We start from the raw sequence: 21,053 nt of genomic DNA, 5'->3' as shown, positions 1-21,053 counted from the left end.
TACGGAGACTAGAACCGAATAAGCGCGGAGTGATTGTTTTTAAAACCAATATCAAAGCTCCATTTATTGCTGTTCAGGTTTCGGCATATTCGTCGATATGCATTTCCAAATCAGATAACTTTAATCTATTCTCAAAATTAATTATATATTACCGATTATCAGATGTTTCTCATCTCCTTTCTACAAATTTTATTAATAAACAATAGTACTTCAGGAATGGAGTGTCCAATAGAAAAGGAGAATTCGCCAGAGAACAATTTGGCATCGGATCGACCAATAAGCCCCGAAAAGAAGATACCTGAAGAAAATAAACCTGAGGAAAAGCCACCAGAACAGCAACCATTAGAAGTGACACCCGAAAAACAGAATTCGGAAGAAGCAAAAATAGAAAAAAGGTAACTAAAAATTTTATATTAAATTATTATTAAATATATTTATAATTCAGGAATGCTCGCCGTCGTTCATCAATTGGATTATCAATTTTAAATAGCTTAATGGCTCCAGGAACAGAAGATATTCCAAGCCCGGTGGACTTAAAACCACGTCCGAAAAGAGCCGTTCAAGTAAAATATGAGCAAAAGAAGCCAGTTGTTCCTGTGATCAAACGTGCCAAGCCGATACGATATTCAGTAAGAATTAAAAACATATTCGTCTGAATTTTTCATTTTAGTTTGATTTGGGAGAACGTGTTGTCGTTAAACCTTGCCTGAAACGTCCTGGTGTGAAACGGCACGTAATAGCTGCTACAGCTTTAAAGTCCTTGACTCAGCAAGCCGCTCAGAAAGTCATCAACAAATACAGAAAGAGTAGAAGTATTGGTGAAAACAGCACCCCACCAATTGATAAATCTTCAAAACTGAAGTTTCATAATATTTGTTCAATAAGAGTCATCACTCCCCGTCCATCATACGTAAGAATACTGCCGATCTATCGAAACTATAAAAAATAATTTTTTCAGGACCCGTTAAATTTGGCTTTGCCGGATGATGATCAAGTGGCAGCGAATCGCGAACGACTTAGTACAGTTAAATTAGTGTTAACACCAACATCTCAAACGATGGTAGCACGAATCTCTTAATTGATTGCAAACGATTTTTTATAGATTGATTCAATTCGAGATAGCGATGTTGTTCAATTCAACGCAGAAATGGTTTTTGGTGATGGTGATCTGTTTGCGACAACATCATCGTCCTGTGAAAATGTCGTAGAAAGCAGTGTTGAGACCGCTGAGTCTTCAGTGTCTAGTGAAAAAGACCTTGAATCACAGGATGTGAGAAAGAAATCATCAAGAAGAAAATCACTGATCAAAGGCTCTGCCTCTCCTTTGAAATCACCGGCGAAAGTTGAGAAACCGAGAAACACTGATTACGAGGATGAAGTAATTGAATCTGTAAGAAAATTTTATATAGATTTTTTTTTGAAACTTGCTAGTGTTTTACAGAAACCAACTCGAAAATCTCGTAGATCGGTTCGCCCAAATTCTGATACGATCGAAAAACCAGAGAATTCGGATGACGGTGAACTCCAAGAAAGAGAAAAAAACAGTAAAAAGAAGCGGGTACTTGTTCCGGAACAAGAAAAAATTGAACCGAATCCGAAAAGAAGTCGCCGAAAATCTGGGTATCTGATACAGGAAAGTGTGGAAACAGTTACTGAAAAAACTGAGGGAAACTTCGAAAAGAAAAATGTTACGATGCTCAGTTTTTTCACTCCAAAGTCTTCTAAAAAGAAAGAAGAAGATTCTAGAAAAGCAATAGAAAATGCGAGAAAGGCAGAAGAAAAAGCGAGAAAAGCAGAAGAAAATGCAAGAAAAACAGAGGAAGAAGCTAGAAAAGCAGAAGAAAAAGCGAGAAAAGCTGAAGAAGATGCTAAAAAAGAGCGAAAGAAAGCTCGTCGATCTTCAGCTTACTTCGGTACAGCTGACAGAAGAAAGAACACTGTCAAAGAAGTTTCTGAAGAACCAGATATCGTTGTTATTTCTGAGTGTGAGACAATTGCTTCTTCAAAATCCTCTAATAAAGTCGATTTGGAAGTGATTGCTGAAACCACAGTCATTGCTACAACCTCTTCATCTTCTTCCTCTTCATTGAAAAGCAAAGAAACTGTGACAACAATATCAACTTCTTCAACGAGCGAGGCTTCAATATTTTCGAAGCCACCGAAGAAGGAAATATCAGGCATGAAATTAAACGAGGTACTAGTTTATTTGAATGAAATAGTTTTGAATACTTTTATTTTCAGGCATCAACTTCTGCACCAAAACCTTCCTCGAGTGCTCCGAAACTTTTTTCGTTATTCTCACCGAAACCCAAACCGAAACTTGATTTAAATAGCTCTCAAGATCCTATATCTCTTTCGGATAGTCCTGTTGTTCCGAAAATTAAAGAAATTCCAAAGAAGTCAATTGGTGTAAAACGAAAAGAACACTGGGGTGATTTGCATCCGGAAAGTTATGAATACATGCTGAAAATGCCTTCCCAGCCGAGTGTATTTGATAAAGATACAACTTATACCATTGATGAGAAACTTTTCAATTCAAGATCTTTCGATGAAAGTATACTCGCTGTGGACTCTGTAGACTCTGAGCTTCGACCAATCGAATCAAAAGTTCCTAATCTATTGTTTCCGAGAAAATCAACAGAAAATTTAACTATTGAAAAACTCTCAGTTCCGGATGGCGCTTGTACAACAACCATATATCCGCCAGACATGAAGTCTCTAGTTGAAGGATCGGAAACGGAAGATCAGATCAATAGATGGCTGAATCGATGGAAGCGACGAGTCAGAAAAGATCTGGAGCGAGAGTTGCAAAAAGAGAAAGAAAAGAAGAATGGAGGTTCAAAAAGAGGCAGAAAGAAAAGAGACCGAGAAGAAGAAGATTCTGATTATGAAGAAGAAGGTTACGACGATGATCTAGAGAACCCATTGGTGTTGATTGGGCCGACTGGAGTTGGGAAAACCGCACTGGTAGCTGTTCAATGATTTTATTTCAATACAATAGTTTTTTTTTCAGATTCGAGCATTAGCAAAAGAAGCAAATATGCGAATCATCTCAATTGGTCCTGAAACAGATCGATCTGGTGCCGAAATTAAGAAGAAGCTTCAAGAATCGATTCGATCTCATCGTGTCGATCAACAACCGACTCGTTTTGAAACCACATTTTTCAAAACCATTAGCAGTCAAAAAGAACCAACACCCAGAAAACAACCGAAAGATTTCATACAAAGTCTGATAGTTTTTGAACATGTCGACGTCTTCTTTGATACAGCTGATCGGTTTGGTGTCAATGGACTACTGGAAATTGTGAATGAATCGGCAGTTCCAATAATATTCACTTGTCAGAATGATTGGCCACGCCGAACGGCTCAAACTGAATTAAAAAGACCTTATTTGGAAGTTCGATTGGGGCGAAATGATTGTAACATTCAGAAATATGTGCAGGTATTAAAAAACGCTATTTTCAAAAAGTATTATCCGATTTTAGAGAGTTGTGTATTCCTGTCGGAACGTCATCATCGACGATTCTACCATCCGCCAACTCTCGGAATCTGTGGATCACGACTTGCAAGGACTTCTCCGACAAGCTCATTTGTATTCTTTGGCTCCCACGAAACCATTTCCACTCACTTCAAGACAACTCGTATCCAGTGGTTTTGACAAAGATTGGGAAAGACCAGGAGGATCGTCTTCAAAAACTCATGAGAGACTAGAACATCTCATGGAAGAGTATTTTGACGTGATTCCTGATGGATTTTCGGTAATAAGTCATCCGGAAATTCGAAGAATTTGGGACGATGAACGTCGAGAACTCGCAGTAAAAGAGACAAGATACTCCGAAAACCTTCAAAGTATTTATGAAGCTTTGAATGGACGGCACTCTCGGAAGGAACTGATTCTCGATGTCAACCCATTTTTGGTTCAAATCGATCGAATCGAACGAGAGAAAATTTCGAAAAACCGGAGACACTTTCATCACTTCAAAGAGCCTTCAGACATTCCTGTTGATGGTCATACGTTGTGTGATTTCATTGGAGCATGGAGAATCAATCGCCACTAACTTGTTCTCGTCGAGCTTTCGAAACTCATACTCACTGTAATGTTAAAATATATTGATTGAGCTCTAATTGTTCATTCTTTCTCTTTTACTGTAGAATAATTATACTATTGACTATTGAAAACTCCCGAACTCTTACTGATATTTGATAAATGACTAGATTTATTTCTTGTTGCACTGCTTCTCTTGAATGAAAGAAAAACGACAAAAAATAAACTCAATTTAATAATATAAATTTTGAGATTTCAAGGGACATGTGCTGTTTCGATGATTTGATCTGCTGACAACAAGTTGGGACATGCTGCGAAAATGACAAAAGTTGTTCCAAAAATGAGGCCAGTGAATAGAAATAGTGAGAATCGATCGATGACCATTGCCATGAATCTCCAATTCAGAATCTCCTCTTCTTCTTCTTCGTCATCGTCTAGTTTTGCCTGAAAAACTAGAATTGAAAAAAGAAAATTTTGAGAAGAAACAAACTTTGAAAACTTTCAGATATCCGATGACCTCTTCAAGAAATGGAATTGTTGAATCCATCACAATTTGACTATTCACAAGAAGACGTGGACGTGGATTCTGATTCTGTTGCTCCGAAAGCAATTCCATGATCTCCACTTTCCCTGTATTTGATTCCTCGTCTTCTTCTTTCTTTTTCTCTCTTTTCGGTTTTCGAAAAACATGATCCGGCCGGCTCATCAATAGAATCCATGGAAGCCATTCAAGAAATATATATCTTGTCTGAAAAACTGGAATTCATGGAAACAGACAACTGGTATTTATACCCAGTCTCCCATTCGATGCATTTTCGGATGTCGATAAAAAATATTGACAGTAATCAGAGAAACACAGATAGAAACACCCAGAATAACGATAGCAAATGAGAAGAATGCAGCAATAATTGGAATAGATTCAGAAGTGGGCGGAGCTACTTCAGATACCATTGCAAGAAAAACCATAATTGAGAGGAAGTTTGTAATTTCTGAAATACAATTTTAATGAAAAAACAACAAACACACGGATCTTACGTAAAGTAACTTTTTCTCCGCACTCCACAGGCATTGTGAATCCAAGAATATTACTCAAAGAGATCAGAATCGAAGGGATAATCCAATTGAGTCCATAATACATTGTTCTTCGTTTCAAATGCATATGAAAGTACAATTCCACATAAGTCTCGTCTAGAAAAGTCGTTGATTTTCGGAATGCTGGAGTTGAAATCAAATCGAACTCTCCGTTTGGAACATAATATTGAAGATCCATCTTGTGTCCATCGGGTAGATCAGCATCGTCTATTTGGAGATCTAGCTTCTTTCCGTATGTCCAGGAGCCAAACTGAAAAACCGAAAAGTGTGTGAATTGGCTGGTATCGAATACATCTTACTTTCAAATAGCAAACTTGTTCATCGTATGGGAACCAGGTCATAGAGAGTGAACATGAGAATTGCATTATTCCTGGAATTTCGTGATGAGTTTAAAGGATGTGAGAACTCAAAAAAACATTTTGGCTCAAAGTACGGTAAGTCGGCCCACTCGGGGTTGTGATAAATGTGGGCGTGTCTCCTCCTTTAACTGAATCAGACGACCTTCAGAAGATCTTCTGAAACTTTCTTCAAAAAGTCTTCAAAATCTTCTCACCTGGTGGCGCAAATAGAACACTTCCATCACTCGAAACCACCATATTCACAGGAAAACTTGAATCAAAATGTTCATTTGCACTGTTAAACAGCAATATATCAGGTTTCCACAGTGTTCCATATGGTATTTGTAGTGTTGTAATGTTACCGTATTCATCTGGAGACCATTTCATTTTATAGTCACTCCACGTGTATTGTGTCCATACAACAAGAGTTATTACTTGATTCTTCTCATCAACATCCACTAGTTGCTGGAGAATCAATCGAAGTTTCACGTTGACTGGTTTCATATGATCAGCAACTGGACGTTCCATTGGATCATATCTGGATGGGGTACTGTAGTTTCTATGTCTAAGTCTAGTCTTACCCTTCTCGTAAATCTTTCAAAAGTCGATACTCATCATCACTGGAATCTACTGCCTTCGTCAAAAAGCATAAATAAATAGTGAATAATTTTAGGAAAAGAAAGAAATAGAAGTTCATTATTCGTTCAAATGTAGAAATTTCGTGTCTGCCAGGTGTGAAATGTTGATATCCACTTGAGACGGGAAGCGTCTCGAATAACCGTATCGAATGAAGTTTTATTTGTGCAATAATTGAAGAAACATTTGTGAAACTTGGGAAAAGTTTGATTGATTTTTGTTAATGTTTGATAGATTAACATTGTACACTTTTCCGATTAGCCATCTCATGATTAGTCAAACAAACACAGGTTGACTACCGGCTGGGAAAGTTTTTACATTTACGATATGTGAAGGTTTCAACTTTCGAGTTGTAAAGTGATCGTTTAACTGTGAAAGGTACCGAATTTTAAATTAATACTCTTCAACTATAGGAGAGCTTTTTATAATTAAAATTAAAATTATTCCCAACATTCCATAAGCAGAAACACCTTTCATCACAATAAGACCCATACCAACGTATAATCTTTATTAAAAATAATGCACAATCTTTTATTCTTGCGACTTTTTTGATTGGTCTTGTTATAACTTATAAGGTCTTCAGTTCACCCTGAAATCAGGAATTCAGTAACTTTTTGATAAAATGTGTGCAGCTCGCAGTCGCGGTGTTTGCAGACGAAACACCAAACCTGACAACAATTTTCTTGACAACTCAATTTCGAATACTTCTCTTTCTTGATTTTTTAAAAGCTTTTCGATCAAAATGGGCAAGGAAAAGAAAATGAAAAAAGAAAGGTAAGTTCTAATTGTATTGATTCGAATTGAATAAGCAATATCTCTGCAGAAAGCGTCGGAGATCCCCGTCTTCCTCTTCTTCATCAGAATCGGCAGATGAACAAACGAGAAGAATGAATGTAAGTTTTTAATCTATAAAAATATCAGATTGAAAAATATTTTGTTTCAGAAAACACTCGCAGAGCAGCGACTGCTGAAAAAGATGGAGAAACGCCGTCAGAAAGAAGAAATGAAAGCAAACGAAACACCCGAGGAGAAGAAAGCGAGACGTATGGCAAAGAAGATGAAAAAGGATGCAAGCAGAAGAACAGCTGATGTCGAAGATTCTTTAATTCCAGCAGAACTCAATTATACAAACCTCAACAATCCGTTCAACGATACGAAGCTTACGCAAACGTTTGTTTGGGGAAAGAAGTTGGAGAAAGAAGGAAAAAGTGGACTCTCACAAGAACAAGTTACGAAAGAGTACGTTTTTTATGCTTTATCATTTATTAAAACCAATAAATTGTTATAGGCACTCATTTATCACCTAAAGTAAACTCTTTCTAAAACAAAAATATTACAGAGCAAGTCAGCGAATTCGTAAAAACCTGACGGAAGCTGCAGAATACAAGCGTATACGTGATTCACGTGCTGCTGTGAAAGAAGACATGGAGATGATGAAGCGAGACGCTGATTTACGTGCTGGACAAATGACTGATTCGAAAGAACGAGAGTTTCAACTCGATCAAGTGAAAGAAAGAACTCGGATTCGCATTGAACAAGGAAGAGCAAAAGCGATCGATCTTCTTTCTCGATACGCTCGATTTTCTGATGAAAATACTGATTCATCATCTGTTCCTGATTTTGAATTAGAGAACCCCATTGAGTACATGAAATCTACATGCAAGTCGATGGATGATTACGAAGATTTGATCGAAGATATCAAAACTTATCGAGAATTGGATGGTTGGTCGAAAAATGAGACATGGTGGACCGACATCACTCGAATCGCTGAGGATGAGATACAAAAGAAATTATCGCAACGGAGAGGAGAGGTTCATACTGGAGTGCAAAGTGATGTTCAGAACTCGTTCAAGGTGAGTGTTTTACTGCTTTGCAAGTCATAATAATTTATTTTCATAAAAGGTCTATCAGGATTCTTTAGTTTTTTAGTTGGTTTCTTCTTCCTCTTGATTCTCATTTTCCTCGGGTTCCTCTTCTTCTGGAATTGCTGGAATTTCATCGTCACGGCACATCACAAAACGGGGAATTTCCTCTGGTGTCGGCTCACGCTCAAAATCCATGTTTTCTTCGTGATCAGTAATTCTACCGAGATCCTTGTAGATTTGTTCCGCGAGTTCTGACAGCTTGCCGTATTCATCATCAGTAACCGAATTCTCTTTAGAGAACACGATTTCGGCAATTTTATGGAAAACATCCGGCAAAGTAGTGAACTCTTCACTCTTCAAAAATTCACCCTTCTTTTGACCTGCTTCCTTATAGCTCGAGGAACTCCATGGCAGTTGTCCAAGAACCAAATGCATTGTTTGATAAAACCAAGATTCTAGATCTTGACGAGCTCCGACTTTGCCTCCCGAGTGATGAATGAGAGGAGCGTAATCGAGAATTCCAACATAAGAAGCTGTTGGGGCTCCATCTTCCGATTGAATGTTCTTCACGAGAGATGAAATGTCTCCCATGAAAAGATGGCGACTAGCTGCGTCGAAATGGAAACAGTCCAAATTGACATTTCGGAGAAGGTAACCATGTTTATGAGCGCAACGAATGATCTGAAAACTCCGAAAGTTATGAATAAAAGTAACAGATAAAATAGGAGAAAACACTAACATTGAGAACGTCCGTCGCCAAACGTCCGACCGTTCCATAGGTAAACTTATTACGGATTTCGAAACACTGTTCCAAAGTTGGTCCTCCACGGAAGTACAACGTCATATGGAATGCATCATCAGTCATGAAAATTTTGTGAACTTGAGAGAAAAGGCGCCAATCTTGGAGTTCTGCCTCCACTTTACACAAGAATCCTGCTTCAGCACGAACGACATGAGTCAGGGCGTCCACTGGAGCAACGCGAACAACAAGTTCCTTTTCGTCAGGAGCGAGACCAAAGAAAGTGGCTCCAACTTTATCGTCGTAACCGATTCTCTCGAAAATCTAAACGACACTTTGTAAAACCACTTCGCCATTTTGTTATGCTCACTTTGACATGTCCATCGATCACATGATCCGGTTGATAACATGGAATTCCGTTCACAATCTCATAATCAACATTGTTCTCATCGATAAGCTCTGCTTGATTCGCTCTAGGTGGCGGCAGTGCAGGCCCGACGTCTTGTTGCTCTTCAAAGACCTCATCCTGATGATTCAAAGACTCCATTTCTTCCGAACTTTGCCAACTCACGCCTTCAAGTTTATTGTAAACTTACTGATTGAGAATTGATGTTGCTGAAATTACACGTAGGCATGTAATAATTACGTTAGGAAATGTTGGCAGTTCACGAGAAAATATTCGAGTTCAATGTTTAAAATAACGTTTTTTACAGAACCAAACCATGGAACAGTTGTTGACAACGGAACGAAATATCCAAAGTAAAATACGCGATAAAGAAGGAAATATGGGTTTCTGGCAAGAGATGGATGGTCAAATCAAAGTATTCATTGCACGAAAAAGAGTTCGTGAAAATCATGGACGAGTTCTTCGTCTTCAATTGGCAAGAATCAAGGAAGAGCAGAAGAAAGAGATTCAGTCGGCAACTCAGAATCGTCCAGTTGAAGCAGCTCCGCCTGTTAAGAGAATTAAAAGCGAAGAAGATGAAGAAGAGGACGAGGATGATGAGAAGTTATCGAAGAAAGTTAGAAGAAAGATCGACGTACAATCACTTGATGATCCAGAACTTGATGAGCAAGAAAAAGAGAGGAAGTGGAGGTATGAAGCATCTGAAAATGAATCAAACCAATTCAACTATTTATTTTTTCAGAGCATTAACAGAAGATCAACTAGAAGATGTCACGTTGGAGCTTTATCGTATCGGATGTTACAGTCCTCCGTACAACAGTTTCGATGACACAATGCCTGGAATCGAAGTTATTGATTCTCAAGTAGATATAGAAAATCTCACTTTGCGACGAAACAGAAATCGTGGAGACATACCATCTGGTTCCACAGCTGCCACTTCTTCAACTGCCCCAGATTCTCGTATGTTGGCTATTGCTCGTCAAGGAATGGAGGGCGATGAATCAATGTTCTCTGTTGAAGAACAGCTCGAAACTCAAAAACATTTGTGGTCAGATAAGTACCGTCCGCGTAAACCAACATATTTGAATCGTGTGCAAACTGGATTCGATTGGAATAAGTACAATCAAACTCACTACGATCAAGATAATCCGCCGCCGAAGATAGTTCAAGGATACAAGTTTAATGTAAGATTATTCAAGTGGAGTCTTACCTGAATGTTATGATTTCAGATTTTTTATCCGGATCTTCTTGATGCCACGAAAACTCCAACATTCATAGTTACACCGTGCGATGATGTGGATTTCGCAGTGATCCGTTTCAAATCAGGACCTCCATACGAAGATATTGCATTCAAAGTTGTCAATCGTGAATGGGAAACTCTTCACAAGAACGGTTACAAGTGTCAATTCCAGAATGGCGTTTTCCAGTTGTGGTTCATGTTCAAGAAATATCGTTACCGCCGTTAATTTGGTTGTGTTCTCTGTTATATTTATTTTTTATAAAGTGTTCTTTCACATTGTGAATTTATCAATTAATACAAACATAATCAGTTAGATTAGCTGTCTGAAAATATTTTTTGAATATTTAGCAAAATTTGAGTTTCTTTTCTTGAAAGGGTGATTTTCAGATTCATATCAATGCGGGAGCTTGTCTCTCGCATTCTGCTTGGGCTGTTTTCAGCAAATGAACTCGGTTTCAATGCAGTAGCTGCGATTCTGATGATTATTGAAGCATGTCTTTCACATATTGTTATTCTGAAAGTTAAATGTAAGAGATTTAAATCATTTTCCAGTAGGAAAATGCTATGTTTCAGACACAGAAATCGACTGGAGTACGTATATGCAACAAGTCGAATGTTACGTGAATAAGGGAATTATGAACTATACGGAAATCGGAGGAGACACTGGTCCTATTGTGTAAGCTCTTACAAATCAGAATCCTCTTTTCTTCATTCTGAATTTTCAGTTATCCCGCTGGTCATCTCTTCCTCTATCGAATCCTTTACTTTCTGACAAGTTCGGGACGAAATATTCGATTGGCTCAGCATTTATTCCAAGCATTTTACCTGTTTAATGTCTTCATGGTCTTCCGAATTCTTCAGAAAACAATGAGAATTCCTCCGATTGTTTTGTTTCTTGTCACAGTAACCGGCTACCGTATTCACTCAATTTTTATGCTTCGTCTATTCAATGATCCTCTTGCGATGATGTTTTTTTATGTGGCGATGGATAGATTTTTTTATCGAAAATGGCTTGTTGGATGTGTTTTTTACAGGTAGTTTACTTCAAAACATGATGGGAATCTAAAAATTAGTGCATTTTTCAGTGTCGCAGTATCAATTAAAATGAACGTTTTACTGTTTGCTCCTGCGCTATTCTTCACTTTGATTCTCAATAATACCTTCCAGCATACACTGGGATATTTGGCAGTTTGTGGGTAAGTAGATCACTAATTTCTGGTGTGAACACTACTAATTTCTAACATTCCAGACTAATCCAATTGTATGTTGGCGGTATATTCTTGTTTCACGACTGGAAATCATACATCCAGAGATCTTTTGATCTGGGTCGGGTTTTCATGTTCAAATGGACAGTAAATTGGAGATTTTTGCCTGAAGAGGTTAGTCATATTCGGAATCGCTATGAATTTGAGAAGTTGTCTAACAAGACTAAAATTCTGAAACTAATTTTTTCCGAAATGAAAGAAAATACATTATCAAAATTTTTCTGGTTTCAGTTGTTCCTCGACAAACGATTCCATATTGCTCTGCTCGTCGGACATATCACAGTTCTCGGTCTGTTCGCATACTATATGTGGTTCAGGTAAGATATTTAACATCTATAGATGTTATTTATATAATTTTCATCTTATTTCCAGACGTCTAAATGGTCTCCCAGCTTCTCTTCACATTCGTGTTTTTCAAGGAATCCATACAAGAACTGGACCACTTGAAACCTATTATGCATTCTGCACAGCCAATCTCATCGGAATCGCATTCTCTCGTTCTCTTCACTATCAATTCTATAGTTGGTATTTCCATCAACTTCCGTTTCTTCTGTTCTGTGATTATCCGGAAGTTGATAGTATTTCGAAGATTCCATGGAAACAGTTCTTCTGGAAAGTTCCATTACTACTAGCTATTGAACTGTGCTGGAATGTGTATCCATCTACTTGGTGGTCTTCGGCTCTTCTTCATGTTTGTCACATCATCATATTCTGGCATTTGATTTCAACTCGACCTCAATTACCAATGGATTTCGTGTCGAAACATACGAAAGATACTATTCGTCGGAACCAGGAAATGATGAAAGAAACGCTTGAAGAGTATTCGAATGTTGTTCCGAGTCGAGACTTCGAAATTTATGATTCTGAAGAAGAAGCAGAAAGAGCATTTGCAGAACAAAAAATCAGAGAAAAAGAAAGAGAGAAGACGGTGGAATTGCTACAGAAGACAAGAAAGGAGCCAAAGGAAGTGAAGACAAGGGATCAGTTGGATCAAGAATTCGAAAGATATTACGACGAAGAAACGAAAACATTGAGAGAAGATTATAAAGTTTATGTACGTCGTGATGTATAGAATAAATTGTTTTGATTAATAATTGATGTTTGTTTCAGTGTTCCGATGACGGTGAAATGCAAATAGCCGATCTTCTCCCAAATATCGACCGGAGCAAACTTAAATTACCAGAAAGAGTTCAAGCGATTTATACGCGTGCTTTGATGGTAGCATATAAAAATGCTGACTAAAAACGAGATATTGAATTTCAGATACAAGAAATGGTCGAATCCGACTCTCAAAGCGGATCAGAGTGTGGTTCCATCGTCGTTAGCGAATCGGATTCAGAAGATCAAGAAGTTTCTACTGAAACAGATGAATCCGATGAATGCACAGAAGTTGATGATTCTAAGAGCGAATCAATGATATCAGAAGAATCTGAAGACGAGAATGTGTCTGAAATATCTGGAATGAAATCGTCTTCTGAAGACATAAAGAAGAAGAAGAAAAGGAATAGTGGAAGTTCAGTTGAAGCGGAAGATGACGACGAGCAAGAAGAAGAAGAAGAGTCAAAAGAAGAAAACTCGGGGAAAGGAGAAGAAGAAGGATCCAAAGGAAGAGAAGAAGTGAAAGGAGAAGAAGAAGAAGAAACCTCAGAGAAGCAGATCAAACAAGAACTAAATCACTCATCTATTCCAACCGGTGACATTCAGAAGATTAGTGAAAATACGAATGGAATCAGACGTCGTGTGAGATTTGTTAGTCAAGAGAAATTGTTAGTTTAAAAACGGGTTGAAATGCTTTAATTCTTTGAACCGTTGTTGTTTATTTATTCATTTTTTTGTTTTAATGGAAACTCAGGGTTGTTCTCAATGTGAAATGTGTGAAATGTATATATGTTGCTTTCTACGTAAGGGTATTTTCATTAAAAATGAAGCGTCTTTCGTTAATAAATCGTTGCTTTTTGCTTCAATTTTCTGACATTTTAATATGATCTTTCAATCAAATCAATTGTTTGAAATCGTTTCATACTTTTATGTCGAGCTTCAAAATAGAAAACTATATTATCGAAGGTAGAATGATTATCCGATTGAAACCATGTGGTTTCCCGTTTCGTCGACTATTCTCCAGCTGCCACGTGGATTCCGCTGGTACGAGTTCTCAATCTGCTCCAGCTCAAAATGCGGTTGGCTATAAGTTCTTCAAAATTGAAAATAAATATCTGAATCTATAGGTATTCGATCGTGAAATGAAACGAATGCAACGTGATTGGGCAGTGCGGCAACCCGATTTTCAAGCAGCTCAATATTTGAAAGAAGAAATTGGATGGAGAGTTGCGGATAAAGTTTTCGATCTTACGAAATTCAATCCGTTAGTATTGGATATTGGTTGTGGAGTCGGGAATATAACTCCACATTTAATCAAAGAAAATGTTGGGAAGATTATTCAGGTTAGTGCAGAAATCAGTTCCAGACAAAGTTAATAACCTTCAAAATTTCTAAGATTGATATGAGCGGTGGAATGGTGCAATCAAGTGCGGCGTGTGATGATTCAGAAGTGATTGTTGAACGTCGTCATGTTGACGAGGAGACTCTTGATGGATTCCATGAGAACCAATTCGATCTTCTTCTAACTTCAATGTCTGCTCATTGGATTAATCAGCTTCCGCAATGGATGAAGAAATGCAATGAAATTCTGAAGCCAGATTGCCCATTCATCGGATCAATGCTTGCTGAAGACACACTTTACGAGCTCAGATGCTCATTACAACTGGCTGAACTCGAACGTCTTGGAGGTGTTTCATCGCATATTTCTCCATTTGTTCGTTCTCAAGATGTCGGAGGTCTTCTTTCATCAGCTGGTTTCGATATGATTACATTGGATTCAGATGAGATTGAAGTTGGTTATCCGAATATGTTTGCATTGATGTATGACTTGCAATTGATGGCTGAATCACATTGTACTTATCGAAGGAATCGAACAATTCGACGAGATGTTCTTATGGCTGCTGAGGCTATTTATCAGTCAATGTATTCAAAAGATGGAAAATACCCAGCAACTTTCAAAATCGTCTCATTTATCGGGTGGAAGAAAGGTCCGAATATGCCGAAAGCAGCGAAACGGGGATCACAAACAGTATCTCTGAAAGATATTGGAAAGATGGTGGAAGATCCGGAAATGATGAAGAAAATGAGTGAAGATAATGTCGGAAAGAAGAAGGATTAGTTACCTATTTTTGTTATTTTAAATTAGTTTATAGTTTTGTTGTTTAGTTCTGAGAATAAAGTGAATTTCTACATCAAAAACTGTGAAAATTTTGGAGCGTTCTCAAGGGAAGAAATATAAATTTTGGTGGTATCAATTTAATTGTTTCTGTGAATATGGTTGTCATAATATGTGTTCGGTCTTCAAAATTGTTTAAAAAATCAGATTTAAAAAATGTTTTATTGTATTAAAAAATAGTGTTGTGGGAATCGGGAGACTCCATATGAATCAAACTGTGACAACTTATGCATGTAACAAATTATGAAAGAATTCAAGATTATGCGTCAAACTTCTAGTATGCTGAATCAGTGTACTTGTTGGAAATCTCGAATTATGATGGATTGCAAAATGCTAAACACATCAACTGTACCCGTCGAGAACAATGAAGAAGGATAGGAAGACCAAGTATAGAGGAGATGTACAGTGAAAAAGAAGGCACAATAACAGAGAAAATGTAAAGGCATTTGAAGGGGATGAGGCGAAGAAAGAGTAACCGGACCTGCGGGGAAATAAGACAAAAGGCACCAACCAGCGCAACGCTCAAATCACAGATATAACAAGAAGGAATGCAGATTATCAAAGTGAGGCAAGGATGTTTAATGGAATGGATAAGTTGGATCGGGATGGGACAAGAAATTGCATCAAATTGTAGTAAATGTTGAAAGTATTATAACTGGGCTCTAAAGTATTTTTCTTATTAAGAATCTACGAAGAAACAGCAAGCGGGGCTTCTATCTTCAGAAGTGGCTGCACAATGTGCTCAATTTCCTCAATCGTTTCTGTCTTCACTGGTGATTCTTCATCTGGTTTCTTTTCTGGAGACTCCTCTGGCTGCCATCCACGTTCCTTAGCACGCACATAGTCTGGGAAGCATTCGTGGAGTCGGAGGTTCCATTCGGCACGCATCTCGTCGGTTCTGAAATAACACGGTATGAAAGAAAAAAGAAAAAAAGCAGGTAGAAAAGGAAGGATGAAGCGTCGAAGGATGGAAATGTAGGGAAGTAGAAAGGGAGGGATAATATCACACTCCATGCATATAAAAAGGAATAAAATTTCACACTTCACACTATTAAACTGCACTACATCATATTCATTTGTCTTCAATTCTGATTCATTTTCAAACTTACGTAATATCGTGGGCATCGTCGGCACGGTGTCGGCATTGTCTGGCATGGGAGATTACGTTTGATTTGATTCCAGTGAAGTCACAATCCCAGCACTGAAAAAGAACACAGCTACAAAAGACTGCACCACACACGCATACAAAGATATCATGAAACAGAGAACAAGGGGTTAAAAGAGGAACATGTTAGGACACAACACTTCAACAACACCACAAAATCATGCGAATTCCAGACATTTTGACTCACCTTGTATGGTTTGGCATCTGAATGGATCATAATAACATGTCTCAGAAGGTTCCATCTTGATCCTGTTGAGTTGAGTGTAGTTGGTTTTCCACAGAGTGCACATTTATATGTGGCTTTGCAGTGAACTCTTCCACAATTCTTTCCACGAGATGACCGGCTCTCTTCGAGCTCGTTGACTGGGAGCCAGCGATGCTTCTTTGATGGAACACTTCCAGAATCTCCATTACGTCTCTTTGTTCCAGAGGTTGGTGTTGATGGTGTTCCAAACATTGCTTCAGTGTCAAGAAGTCCGAAAGCGGATCCGAAAGCTGGATTGAGAAGATGAATCATTGAAGCACGAACTTGCTCATCACTGGTTCCCAATCCGAAGTCTGATGAATCTGTTTCAGCTTTCAAGTCTTCTGAACTGGCTTTTGATATCGTCTCGCTATGTTGATTATCATCATATTCTGGTGTCATTCGTTCAATTCCGAATGTATTGAGTTGAGCAGCCTGTTGCAGAAGAATTCGATGAATTTCAGCTTGCTGTCTCTCTTGTTCCTTCTTCTGAATTGTCATCTTCTGTTGTTCTTCAAGAAGTTTTTGTAGTTGAGACATCGCATGAGGATTGGACAGCTGATGTTGCAGCATACTCATATGAGCTGGCATTTGTTTTTCAGCAGGAGCTGGTGACACCTTCTTCGTTGACAATGCTTTCGCTATTGACTCAATTGATGCTCTCGGTTTGTTGTTATGTGGAGGAACTGGTGTACTTATTGAGGTTGGTGTTGAAACTGCAGTTCTTGGAGGTGTATGTTGAGCTGCGGTTGATACTGTCGTTGAAGGTGATTCAGGACTTGATGATCCATCTTTATATTTGAAAGAGGGATGATCCATTAAATCAGTCACAACTGCAAACTTATCGAATCCATGTGTTACCTGAAAGTAGAGAAATTAGAATGTAATTGAAATATAATTCTGATTTCAAACTTACCAAGTATTCCACAAGCGTCATTGTGTTGTTCGTATTACTCACTTCAACTACTACAAATTTGGAGAGCATCTGGAAAGAAAATGATTAAAAAATGAAGAAAATAGGTCAAGAAAAAGGGGAGAAAATTACAAAAGTTACAAATATTCAAGAGTTGCAGAAACTCATTGTAAGAAAACAAGCAGAAAGAAAACGACAAAGAACATTAATCCGAGTTTATTTGTAATAAAGTGTATCAAAAAATAAAAGTTATGCTAAAATATAAATAAAGTTCCAAACTTGTGTTAATTGCACAAGGCAGTGTGGTGAGTGAAATATGAAGAGAGAGAGATGACAGAGGAAAAGAATGATAGAACGTTAAAATGACAGTAGAACACTGGAAATGACAAGAAGATCATAGTGGTTGCATGACATCGTCTTCAGGTGAAAAGTGATGTTCGTGACCGTAGTCTTCTTCACCCGCTGCAAAAACTACACAGGAGGTCAGAGGAAAGGACTTGTGTGGCTCATTGGGTTTCTCTAAACTGATCAACATAAAAAATAAGCTTGCCTTGCTGTTGAATATCTTCTTTATGGTGCTTCCATTTCCGATATGTTACTCCGAAACACTGATCTAAAAGTTGACTCCATTCAGCTTCTAATTCGGGTGATCTGAAACAGAAAAGATGAGAAAATTGAAGATCTCTAGAAGGACAACTCACTTTAAATCTAGAATACTTGCATTCGCATCGTGTTTATGCTGTGAATCAATGTGTTTCCTAACGTAGGGTTTGATATGGGAATAGCCACAAATCGAACATTGATTGGGTTTTGATGATTGGTGCATAATCCAAACGTGACGCATCAGGTTCCAAGTTCTTTGAGGAGAATACATTACATCGTGTCCGCACACTTTACAAGTGGCTTTAATAGAATCTTCTTGTTTCCTGACAGGCGTCTTCCGACGAAGATTGTCTCCATTAGGTGATCCATTACAGTTGAACATTTCGAGAGTTGATAGACTGGCTTGTCCGTGAGCAACAGAATTGACAGTGGCATCGAATTGGTTGGATTGTTGTTGGGCTTCATCTTTGTAGGCATCATCACTCTTGATGTATATAAAGGCATTCTGAAATACATGAATATAGATATAGTCTGGAAATGTATGAAAATGGAACTTACATTAGAATATCCAGAAGTAGATGGATGTTCAGAGATCTGATGTTGCTGCAGTATATGTTGTGTCTCTCCTCCCATTTGAATCTGCTCCATCCGTAATGTTTGTGGCCCAGGTGTACTGATTATCTTCATGAGCCGTTGACGTTCTTCATCATTGAGCTGAAGGAGCATCCCTTCTGTCTCCTGAGATTGAGTGCCATCTTGGACAACATCTTGATCATCTCGAAGATATGGATGATCTTCAAGACGAGTGAGCAGTGAGACTCGATCGAAGTTTTTCTTGACCTGGAAATAATAATAATAATGATTTAAGAAGAATGAAAAGAGCATAGAAAAATATTTGAATTAAAAGAGTGATGATGCTGTCGCTCAAAGGTAGAAGGAAGGAAACTGAATGCGGGTTTGTGCGTGAGCGCGCACGAGGGGTGGAGCGATGTGGGCGGAGTCAGAGGCAGAGCCGTAGGGGATCAAGGTGAGTGAACAGGAGAAAAGGAGGGGATGAGATAGAAGGAGAGAAGAATCAGGTATTGAAATTGCTCTACCGTCAGAAATGTTTCAATTCAAGAAAAGAAGAACTTCTTCTGAAGAAGATAGAAAGGGAAAGTGAGATCTAGAATTTCGAGGCAGAAGCTTGCTCATCAAAGTTTCGAAATCGTATCGTAACGCTTTCAATGAACAAATTTTCCAAGTTCCGGTCAAAAAAATCAATTGTTTCTAAGCGAAAACTATGAATCGCAAACGAATTCAAACGGAGAATAACAGGAAGAGCAACAAGATTTGAATGAGGTGTATCTCAATGAGTCATCAAACGTCATGTGGGTAGAACGAGAGAAGAACGGTACGACTCAAGGTCAGTAACTGAGTAGAAGATGGATAAAAAGGTAGTAATCATAAGAAACGTCGCCCCGAAAAGGAAGGAGAGACGACACATATTGCCAACTCAGCGAGCTCCGAGATTCCAATCTCCGGTGAGGGTCAGGCCATTAACTATCGCAACGACGGGTACTGAAGTGAACAGAAAACGATGGGAACATTGAGGGGAGAGAGAGAAAAGGGGCGTGGACTCTAAAGAGAAGAAAACTCTATTCTACTGTAGGTTAGAGGCGGAGCCGGCTCAACTAAAACTGTATCGCATTTGAAATGCTTGCGTTGTGAAAATGATCTTTTATAAAGAAGAAGAATACTAATACTTTTGAATTGAGACGATGGATATGAGCTCGTCAAGGTCTTCGGAAGACTGCGTCGTAAACTGCGCACATATCAATTATCAGGGACTGCCGCCGCTCCGGTGACCCAGAAAACGGACGACAAAACGGCGACGATTGATGGAAGAAGAAGACAAGAAGAGGGTTGCAATTTGCATTTCATAGGAAACAAATGAAAAGTTAGAAATGAAACAAACTTCGTGAACTCTTGGTTGGAACTTCGATGACTTGATGATATTTTCAAAACGTTCAAACCATACAAAGAATCAAGGAATTCGACTCGTTTCCTCCCTTTTCTCGAAAACTGACAAACTATTCGGGGGCTGTTATCATTCGATAAATTACCCAATCAAAGTTCTCTGCGCACTACTCGCCGAGCACTCTCTTTTTACAGTATCCCGCTGTCTCTCCTGAGGGCGCTACTGCTGTTTACGCCGTTGGCGCACGCCACTGAAGGACAGTAGAGATTGTGGTGAATCGAGAGAGACTATTTCACGTCAAGGAATGAGAAACGTCTTCTTCGTCTTCCGACACAGACTGTGTTGCCTCGTTTCCTACTCTTTCTCCTCCTCCCAACGCGTCCATCTAAAGAGAATGAAAACTCGTTTTCGGCTCTTCTTCTTCTTCTGTACGTCCGCATCGTCAGACCCCGGGGGCACACAGAAATAGTGTGCGAGATGATGTGGCGCCCATGCGAGAAACAGAAGAAGTTGGGGCGGTTCCTTCAGCCCTTCAGGAGCCTGTGTCACCAGCCAAAACACAACGAGTTTTAGTTAGAATGGGGGGAAATGACGATTCTTCGCTCAACGACGGGAAAAGAAGAAGAAGAAGAAGAAGGAGTTGTTACGATTGAGATAAGTACACACTTCACAATCACAGAAATTAGAAGTTTTCGAGTAGATTCAGAGAGCATAAAGTAAATAGATTAGGTCAGTCGAAGGTATGAGAATTTGAATGAAGGTACGACGAGTCAAGGCCATAAGGTGGCCATCGAGATCACTACGCAAGATAAAACATTCGACTGCTCCGAGAATAACGCAATAAGAGGAGAGGAAGATATATGAGTTCCTAGAAGATAAGAATGGTCACTTACCTACCTGCTCATTAATGTTGGAGGAATGTAGGGAACACAAAGTTTTCAGAAAAAGCAGAAAAGTAGAACCGATATACTGTACTACATAAGTGGCAGGAAGAAAGAAAAGAAGACGGCGTTGACAGTCGTGAATAGAAGACGAGCAAGCACTTGATGGTTGTGGTGTCTCAGACAAGTGCCAACCGGTTCTTGCTTCACTTCGTGATAAGCAAAAAGCAAATGGCGTCGTTGCTGCCGCTGTCGGCGACGTCGTCGACGATGACAACGGCCCGAAATTGTTATGGCAAGCAATTTGGGCCACGCCAGAGACTTCAACTTCTCCCTCACCGTCGTCACAGAGCGCGCTCACAGCAAAAGAAGTCGCGCATTCAAATT

The 21,053-nt window shown here is 38.8% G+C and overlaps 9 protein-coding genes across 9 annotated transcripts; 5 read left to right on the top strand and 4 right to left on the bottom strand.

Moving 5' to 3' along the window:
- Nucleotides 1-216: 216 nt before the first annotated feature.
- On the top strand, nt 217-4,058 carry GCK72_006581 (uncharacterized protein; the record flags this gene model as incomplete). Its single annotated transcript, XM_053725690.1, has 9 exons — nt 217-395; nt 446-629; nt 770-910; nt 959-1,060; nt 1,103-1,390; nt 1,442-2,194; nt 2,242-2,967; nt 3,014-3,442; nt 3,486-4,058. 9 exons carry the CDS (start codon nt 217-219, stop codon nt 4,056-4,058), a joined length of 3,375 nt encoding a protein of 1,124 aa, XP_053589884.1.
- Nucleotides 4,059-4,300: 242 nt separating this feature from the next.
- Nucleotides 4,301-6,172, bottom strand: GCK72_006580 (uncharacterized protein; the record flags this gene model as incomplete). The annotated part of the gene is made up of 7 exons (XM_003113657.2): nt 4,301-4,489; nt 4,536-4,793; nt 4,838-5,034; nt 5,081-5,387; nt 5,437-5,507; nt 5,691-6,013; nt 6,057-6,172. The coding sequence occupies 7 exons, from the start codon at nt 6,170-6,172 to the stop codon at nt 4,301-4,303; spliced, it is 1,461 nt and encodes a 486-aa protein (XP_003113705.2).
- Nucleotides 6,173-6,853: 681 nt separating this feature from the next.
- Nucleotides 6,854-7,994, top strand: GCK72_006579 (uncharacterized protein; the record flags this gene model as incomplete). Its single annotated transcript, XM_053725689.1, has 4 exons — nt 6,854-6,885; nt 6,935-7,004; nt 7,055-7,350; nt 7,451-7,994. 4 exons carry the CDS (start codon nt 6,854-6,856, stop codon nt 7,992-7,994), a joined length of 942 nt encoding a protein of 313 aa, XP_053589883.1.
- Nucleotides 7,995-8,036: 42 nt separating this feature from the next.
- Nucleotides 8,037-9,262, bottom strand: GCK72_006578 (uncharacterized protein; the record flags this gene model as incomplete). Its single annotated transcript, XM_003113627.2, has 3 exons — nt 8,037-8,657; nt 8,716-9,039; nt 9,086-9,262. The coding sequence occupies 3 exons, from the start codon at nt 9,260-9,262 to the stop codon at nt 8,037-8,039; spliced, it is 1,122 nt and encodes a 373-aa protein (XP_003113675.2).
- A 175-nt stretch (nt 9,263-9,437) lies between these two features.
- GCK72_006577 (uncharacterized protein) lies at nt 9,438-10,587 on the top strand (the record flags this gene model as incomplete). Its single annotated transcript, XM_003113353.2, has 3 exons — nt 9,438-9,811; nt 9,864-10,305; nt 10,351-10,587. The coding sequence occupies 3 exons, from the start codon at nt 9,438-9,440 to the stop codon at nt 10,585-10,587; spliced, it is 1,053 nt and encodes a 350-aa protein (XP_003113401.2).
- Nucleotides 10,588-13,695: 3,108 nt separating this feature from the next.
- On the top strand, nt 13,696-14,843 carry GCK72_006576 (uncharacterized protein; the record flags this gene model as incomplete). Its single annotated transcript, XM_003113652.2, has 3 exons — nt 13,696-13,803; nt 13,852-14,067; nt 14,121-14,843. The coding sequence occupies 3 exons, from the start codon at nt 13,696-13,698 to the stop codon at nt 14,841-14,843; spliced, it is 1,047 nt and encodes a 348-aa protein (XP_003113700.2).
- Nucleotides 14,844-15,448: 605 nt separating this feature from the next.
- Nucleotides 15,449-18,641, top strand: GCK72_006574 (uncharacterized protein; the record flags this gene model as incomplete). The annotated part of the gene is made up of 4 exons (XM_053725688.1): nt 15,449-15,533; nt 15,585-15,724; nt 16,774-17,012; nt 18,494-18,641. The coding sequence occupies 4 exons, from the start codon at nt 15,449-15,451 to the stop codon at nt 18,639-18,641; spliced, it is 612 nt and encodes a 203-aa protein (XP_053589882.1).
- On the bottom strand, nt 15,588-17,294 carry GCK72_006575 (uncharacterized protein; the record flags this gene model as incomplete). The annotated part of the gene is made up of 4 exons (XM_003113888.2): nt 15,588-15,798; nt 16,010-16,101; nt 16,253-17,170; nt 17,226-17,294. 4 exons carry the CDS (start codon nt 17,292-17,294, stop codon nt 15,588-15,590), a joined length of 1,290 nt encoding a protein of 429 aa, XP_003113936.2.
- GCK72_006573 (uncharacterized protein) lies at nt 17,617-19,748 on the bottom strand (the record flags this gene model as incomplete). The annotated part of the gene is made up of 5 exons (XM_053725687.1): nt 17,617-17,684; nt 17,773-17,873; nt 17,924-18,330; nt 18,384-18,665; nt 19,656-19,748. 5 exons carry the CDS (start codon nt 19,746-19,748, stop codon nt 17,617-17,619), a joined length of 951 nt encoding a protein of 316 aa, XP_053589881.1.
- Nucleotides 19,749-21,053: the final 1,305 nt, after the last annotated feature.

Source organism: Caenorhabditis remanei, chromosome II, assembly GCF_010183535.1.
Source record: "Caenorhabditis remanei strain PX506 chromosome II, whole genome shotgun sequence".
Lineage (NCBI taxonomy): Eukaryota > Metazoa > Nematoda > Chromadorea > Rhabditida > Rhabditidae > Caenorhabditis > Caenorhabditis remanei.
Note: the sequence above shows the minus strand (reverse complement) of the source record. Positions and strands in the feature narration are given on the sequence as shown.